The 8,095-nt window shown below is 37.5% G+C and overlaps 1 protein-coding gene across 1 annotated transcript; it reads right to left on the bottom strand.

Moving 5' to 3' along the window:
* Positions 1–2,454: 2,454 nt before the first annotated feature.
* LOC126513665 (olfactory receptor 2H2-like) lies at positions 2,455–3,396 on the bottom strand. The gene has a single exon (XM_050162160.1). It carries the CDS (start codon positions 3,394–3,396, stop codon positions 2,455–2,457), a length of 942 nt encoding a protein of 313 aa, XP_050018117.1.
* Positions 3,397–8,095: the final 4,699 nt, after the last annotated feature.

An 8,095-nucleotide genomic window follows, 5' to 3' on the forward strand; every position in this document is an offset into this window, starting at 1 on the left:
AAAATTTTATAAGATATATGTATTACATTTTCCTTATCCATTATCTGTTGCTGGATACTTAGACTGATTCCATTTTGACCCTATTTCCACCCTATTATAAATATGAATGTACAAGTATCATAGTGGTAGGATTCAAGTCCTTTGAGTATATGCCTAGGATTAGTATATTTTTAAATTAAAATTTATGCCTTAGAGGGCTCTTAAATCATCTATTTCCATTTTAAGTTACCTGGCATTATCCTTTTCCAATTTGTATTTTAAGCATACTGAACATGATGTAAGGAACCACTAAGGTAAGCTGCCTTCAGACTTAGCAACATTATTAAACATGGTCCCATCCATAGATAAAGAGCTACATGCAATTAATGGATGCTGGAAAAGGAATAATCAGCCTTTTCTAGGTATGAGACCACTAACAGATTTCCCAGTCACAGGCAGTCAGCCACAAACACATACATATGAGCAAAACTGTATTCTTTTGTATATGTTCATTTCAGATGTTGATATAAATGAACACAATTATATATTACATATATGCACATATATATTATATGTACACATATATGTAATTTAAATAAAGAGATAATACATTTGAGACAGTTGGGGATAACATGGAAGGAGTTGGAGGGTTAAAGGAAGGATGAAAATAATGTAAGTCCAATACTCATGTATAAAATTCTCAAAAACAATTTAAAAAAGAAAACAATATTTTTTGGTGAGAATTACAGAAAACATAATTGCTATATACTAAAAACTTAAAGATTTGGTTGTGAAGTTGCTGTTGTGTATTTCCCTCATCAATTCAAACCTGTGCTAATGGCATAGAATTACAAGTTTCAAAATCCACTGAACTGTAATGGATTTTAGGAAAGTCATAAAACCATTATTTAAACGATTGATTAAATATTTGCCAAAGTAAAAAAAATAATCATGGTATCTTCTCATAATTCCTCTTGTGGCCAGCTTGGTTCTAGTTTACAAATAATAATCCAAGTTCAAAATATTTAATATAAAATATTTATGTCCTAAATTGGTGCAGGTCATTTGGAAAATCATGGAGTCAGTGGCTACTCAAGGTACATCTGCACATATTTCATAACCAGTGTTTGAGAATAGGACAAGTGTCAACACTCTGGATAAGAGAATATTAAGTTTAGTCATGATTTTACTTAAACTGAACTGGCAGATATGAACAGTAACAAAAGAGCAACATAGATCGTTGTTGCAGGATGACAATAAAAGTCAAACTTCATGTAGTATTAGTAAACAAGGCTTCCCTACCCAAACATTATTAAATAGGATGATTTTTGTTTAATGTCTTTTATTGCCTTTTGAAGATGACAATCTCTGTAACATTGATGGTTTTGCATTTTGTTTGTCATTCCCACTATATATGTAGCTCAAAAATATCTGTAACATAGAAAATAAAAATTGGATAATACACCCATTTTATTAAAATATGAAATTTACAGTGGAGGAAAAAAGTCTAACTCTAATCCCAAAACTGGGGTCACAAGAGACCAAACTCAAATTAAGGAATGTGAATTCAAACTAGTGAATCTTAGAGGAACAGCACAAGGAATCCATGTTGGGCCTGGTTCACCTTGGCCAATGCTTTTGAATTGAGTAGTTACAGGTGCACAATATGTAAAGCAGTGGAAATGAGGTATAAGTAACTCAGAATACAGACCATCAATTCAATGTACAGAGGTACACACACATATCTTCTCCTATTAGCATAGGCATTTGACCTCCAGCCGCCTGAGAGGCTGGTGCAAGATAGCAAATTCAAGACCTGTTTGGGCAACTTAGTGAGATTTCTTAAAATAAATAGAAGGAGCTAAAGAGATGTCTCAGTGGTCTAGAGTACTTGCTGTTCTTTGAAGGATCTGAGTTCAGTTTCTAGCACCCATGTGATCCTGTAATTCCAGGCTCAGGGAATTCAATATTCTCTTCTGGCATCCACAGACACCTGTGCACACATGGTATACACTCAAGTAAATTCATTCACATACATAAAAATAAATATTTAATGTTTTTTAAAGTAAATAAAAAGATGCCTGTGGTGTAGTTCAAAGAAAGTATTTGATTTATTTGTAGAATACTCTGGTTTTAAACTGAAGTAAATAGGAAGAGTTGAGATGTATGAAACATAGTATTGGTATTTTATTTTGTAAGTATTGTTCTTTTTCACAAATCACAAATCTTACAAATCTTTATTATATTCTTCAAGAAAATGACTATTAAAATAATTTATCTGTCATGTTGTGCCTGAATAAGCACTTTGAAGAAATTGCGGGTCTGTCTAACCAATAACTGATGAATAAAGTTAACACCACACCCCAAATCAAATGAAGTTATTCTTAATATTGGAGGTAAGCTACCTTAAGGTTTTGATCTATGATTGTTCTGTCTTTCAAGTAAAGAATCAGAAGCATATGTTAGCTTCTTTAGTTATCTGTGAGAACTCCAAATTCTCCACCCCAATCTTACCACTGCTCCCTTTACCTCCTTGTTCCTTAGTGTATAGATGAGGGGGTTAAGAGTCGGAGTTATTACAGTGTAGAAAAGGGTGAGAAACTTGCCCCGTTCATGAGCATACTGAGTCTTAGGTTGGAGATAGACACCTGTGACAGTACCATAGAAGAGGGAGACAACAAGGAGGTGAGACGTGCATGTGCCAAATGCCTTTTTCTGCCCTGCTGTTGATTTCATCTTCAGCACAGACTTCACAATAGCAGCATAGGAGGAAAGGATGGTGACCAAGGGGAACACTAGGAGAATAACACTGGCTATGGACATCTGCACTTCATTGTAGGTAGTATCTGCACTGGAGAGCTGAATCAGGGCTGGAACTTCACATACAATGTCATTTATCACCCGGTGAAAGCAAAAGGGCAATCTGAGGGTAGCAGAAGACTGGATCAGAGACTGAATCAGGCCAGCACCCCAAGCAAGGACAGCCAGTTGCACACAGACTTTGGGGTGCATGACAGTTGTATATCTTAGGGGATGACACACTGCTACATAGCGGTCCACAGCCATGACAACAAGAAGAACACATTCAGTGGCACCAAGCCACAGGAAGATGTAGAGCTGAGTGGCGCAGCCATGATAGGTGATAATCTTATTTGGACCTCCCAAATTAACCAACATCTGAGGAACACAACTGCTGGTGAAACAAATATCTAATAAGGAAAGATTGGAAAGGAAGAAATACATGGGGATTTGAAGTTTTGGATCCTTCAAGGAAATGAGAATTATGATTGTATTTCCAGCAAGAGTCAAACAGTAAGAGATCAAAATGATCCCAAAAAGTACCTTCTCTAAATATGGCCTGTCTGAGAAGCCACGGAGGATGAAATTGCCATGGCTGTCATTACAAACTGTGGCCATGCTTTCTGGACAATCACCTCTTCAGGAGATGACTCCAAAATGGTTGTTCAAAAGCTTGTGAAGATCCTTACAAGCAGGATGCAAGTCAGAGCAAATTGTTTGATTCCTTCTTACTTAAGAATATGAAGTTAGCCTGATACGCTTAGGGGAGAAATAATAGATTGAGTGAGTAGTTTAATACTTGATATCGGCCATTCATTCTTTTTATCTCTGATGCTTTATATCTGTAGCTCTTCAAGGTAAACTGGGCAAAATATACTTACTTTCTAGTAAAACCACTTTACTAAATATTAAATATGCTGCTTATTTGTTATTGAAGACAGCATTTGCTACATTTACTGAATGTACAGACTATGCAATGCTTATTATCTTTTACGTCCTCTTGTATTTTGTGCATCTTAATTTATCTATTTTCTTCTGGTTTCTATCCCTACTCTGTATTTTTCATTTCTTTCTTTTTGGCTTCTTCTCACACCCCCTTCATCTTTTTCATTCCTCCTTTTCACTTTGTCTTTTGAACTCCGAGCTTGATTCATCACTTAGTCTTTATGCTGTGTGATCTTGTGAGTGGATTTGATCTTCTGCTTTATCTATCTTTATAGGGGGGGGGGAAACAAAACCCTTAAAATAATAACTCAACTCCCCCAAGTGACTTCTGAGTTAATGTGATCATACACATCTCTATGCAATGTCTTTTCATCCAGTAAAGATTAGCACTTGGTCTTTCTTACAAGAATCCCTCATTCTCCATTTTGTAGCAAATTTGACACTAAAATATTAATTCCTAAATTTTATGTAGTAGGATATTCACATGTTTTAAGGGGTGATGATGAAGAATAATAATGAAAGTGAACTGGATGAACCAAAATCTTGAAATTAGTATTAAAACATTTTAAGTAAGTAAAAATGAAATAAGTACAAATAATTTAATGTCATATATGCAATTGGGCTTTGCTTTGGGAAAGACATATTGAAGAGGATTTGGCTGATTGTTTCACAGTCAGTATTTATTATAGTTAAAAATGTGAAAGTGTGGATTGCTCCCAGGAAAAGTTTTTTTTTTTTCAGAGCACTTAGATGCATAATGCAAATGTTACCATGTTTTGTTTACTTTATTCATAGTTTTCACTCTTTCATGGATTCTATAACATTCATACACTGTTTCTGTGACGTTATCTTTTCAGTGTCGTTTATCCTTTATAGTCTCTATAATTTTTGAACTCCCTGTGAATATGAGTATAACACAGTCACAGAAGGCTAATTGTTGTTTTGGGGAATTTTGTTTCCTGTATCCGTATCTACAGTCTCATTCTGTCCTCTGAGTTCTATCAAACTGTTTACAGTAGCTGACTACTGGCTCTGTTTATCCAGATCTGTCTGTTTCCTCGCTTGAGTAGCAGTGTCTCTATGTCTGCATTTCTTGGATTCTATATATCAGTTTATCTACATTCTACCTCCCATCTTCTAATTAATTACTGATCATTTCAGGAAATATATTTTCCCAGGATCAACTGTTTATACACTGTTTTTCATTAGGAGACAGTCTTCACTTAACTGGTTTTCATTATACAAAATTCAATAATTCTCTTTGTCTATTCTTGTTCAGATTTCCATTTTCTAGAAAATAATAATTATCTCTTGATTGTTATTTCAACTCACCTTTTTTTACTTTTTCAGCTTTATACACGGAGTTCAAATAAACACATGGTGACCTTCTGATCCCTATGAACACAAATTAAAAAGACAGCATTTGTATATTTCTCTTAAAATTGATGTCTCTGGTTCAGATGTAGCTTGTCACTTGAGCACTGGTCTTATTTCATCAAACTACTGAGTCTTCTGTGAACTCATGTTCATTGCACACAATCTGACAGTCATCCACTTTAGAATTCTAGTATATACTCCTCTCTCTGTCTTGAGGCCTCAAACCATGAGAGACCATTTTGCATATGAACAATAGTTTCCCAGAAACACTGAGTTTTAATAACCCAAGGGAAATCCTCAACTGAAGATGATTGTAAGTGGATAAATGCTTAACCAGTCTTCCTTCAGGTACAAATGTCCTTTATCTGGACAACCCTGAAAAAAGATATAACCATTCCATAAAACTTGGTTATCACCCTAATACCTGGTTATCAAAATTCTATATTGTGTTTCCTATTTATTTAGTTCATTCTCCTTCCTCCTATTACACTTAACTTAGTATCACAGCCAAAGTTAATTAACTTCACCTACATCTTTAGCTAAATTCCTGCAATTAGGAGAACCTAAATAAAAAGTGAATGGTAGAAATTGACTTAGAAGTAAGTACCTTAGAAGAATATTTAGGAAATAAATCATGCATCAGTCAAATAACCAAGGATCCTGAACTGTTAAATAATCATGGTAACTCCTATCATGTGCCAACATCACCATCACTCATAATCATTCTCACTAATGGCTTTAGATGAGGAAGTTGAAAAGGTTCTAGCAAGCCTGAGCATGGCAAACCTAGGCGTAAGCATGACAGATATTGTAGACTTTTCTTCTCTCTTGATAAAACCATTAAATTTCTAAAACTAGCTCCTAAGATCTATTCCCATATTTGGCCAATGACTCATTCCTGAGACAAAACACCAAGGTTCAACAATCAAAATGAAATATTTGGCTAGTATGTCCAATCAGGATTTACCAACTCCCCCTAGCACAGACTCCTCTCCTTTCCCATTAATAACCCAGTCCTACAGAAACACTCTATCTTGATTTTCTTGCTCTTGTTCTCTTGTTGTACTTGTTTGCTGCTACTGCTGCCTCCCTACTACCACCATCACCGCCTTTCCTCCCCATGGCAATAAAACTGCTTTGTGCTGAGAATTTGATATCTGGGTATGTCCTTTTCTGGTTCCAGGGGTGTTGTAAAAGGAGCGGCGGGGCTGTGTCCACAGCACCCCAGCTGCCTGGCTAGCTTATGCCCCGAAATAACAACACACAAACTGTATTCATTTAAACACTGCTTGGCCCACTAGCTCTAGCCCTTACTGGCTAATTCTCACATATTACTTTAGCCCATTTCTAATAATGTGTGTAAGCACCCCAAGGTGCGCTTACCAGGAAGATTCTAGCCTACGTCCATCCTGGGTCAGAGCTTCATCGCGTGTGTCTCTGAGAGGAACTATGGAGTCTGTCTGAGGAGTCTTACCTCACTTCCTCTTCCTCCCAGCATTCTGTTCTGTTTACTCCTCCCACCTATGTTTTAACCTATCAGGGCCAGCCAAGCAGTTTCTTTATTTTTTTAACCAATGCCCTTCCTCCATCACAGGGGAACAACCTCTGTAGTATGAATAATAAAAATCCAGAGACAGATACAAGGATTAATGCTTATGATCAGAGAAACAGAGCAGTAAGTCACTAGAAAGACCTTTTACCTCTACCAATGCTCAGACCAAAGGGGCACTCCTCAGACTGCCTAGATTGTGCTGTGTCCCCACCAAATCTCAGACCCCACACTCCGACGAGTCCCTGTCTCTTTTCCTTCATATTCCTCCCTCCAACCAGCCATTGCACTCCTGTCTCCACTTCCCTAGTGCTGGGATTAAAGGTGTGTGATGCCCAAACGATAGGATTATAGGTATGAGCCACCCCACCTGGATCTGTTTCTGGTTCAATCTTGCATAGCCCATTGTAATTTTGAATTTACAGAGATCTGTCTGCCTCTGTCTCCCGAACCTGGGATTAAAGGTGTGTGCCACCACTCCCTGGTCTCTAGTGGCTTAGCTTTGTACTCTGATCTTCAGGCAAACTTTATTTATCAAATAAATAATATTTGATATAATAATATCAAAATATTAAAATACAAGAAAAATTATTCAATCTGACATCACCTTGCTGTAGGTATTCCTACAGCCAGTAGCCTTAAATTACCCGCCCACTTGGGCGTGGCCTGCTATACTGTTTATACTGATGTAAAGCACTTCTGGCCTCTTTTATGGCTGCGGGATTCAGTTGCTGTTCTCCATTCCAGCAGAGGATATTGATCTGTGAGTCTACCCCTAAATAATGACCCTCTATTGTTCTCAGTTCTGAGCTAGTGCGGGATTTCTTTTAAGCATCCTTCTTCATATGACGCCCCACGTGGATTCAGACTCCACACCTACCCAGGGATGGCCTGAGGGCCTACCTGATCCACAGCACAGAAAGTCTCCCAACCCTGCCCACTTGGCTTGCTTTTACCTAAGTGGTTTTTATTTTATTTTATTATATTTTATTTATTTTTTTTGTAGAACCCCTGCCACAGGGGTGCTAACTGCATGCGGGAACTTGGAAATTTCCCAGTGCGTGTGTGCCCCCTGCCCTCATTGCTGTGTTCCTTGCTGCTTGAAGTCTCTTGCACAGCTTCTGGCTTGTGCTCCCTGCCTGTAAGTTCTGGGTTTCTTGCTCTGTGTATTGAATTGATTTAATTGCTTTTAATTTGTCAGGCAAAGCATATTTCTCAGTATTTAACCAGCACCAAGGTGGTAATCTAAAGCGGCTGAAGACCTTTTGTGTCGCCACTGGCTGAATCCTTGTTAGTTGTGGCTCTGCAAACACAACACCTACTGGACAATAAATATTATTTTATTTTATTTTATTGAGAATAAGAAAAAAAAGTTTCCGCCTCCTCCCAGCCTCCCATTTCCCTCCCCCTCCCCCACTCTTCTCCCCCTCCCCCCTCTCTTCTCCC

Source organism: Alexandromys fortis, unplaced genomic scaffold, assembly GCF_014885135.2.
Source record: "Alexandromys fortis isolate MF-2015 unplaced genomic scaffold, M_Fortis_MF-2015_v1.1 scaffold_128, whole genome shotgun sequence".
Classification (NCBI taxonomy): Eukaryota; Metazoa; Chordata; class Mammalia; order Rodentia; family Cricetidae; genus Alexandromys; species Alexandromys fortis.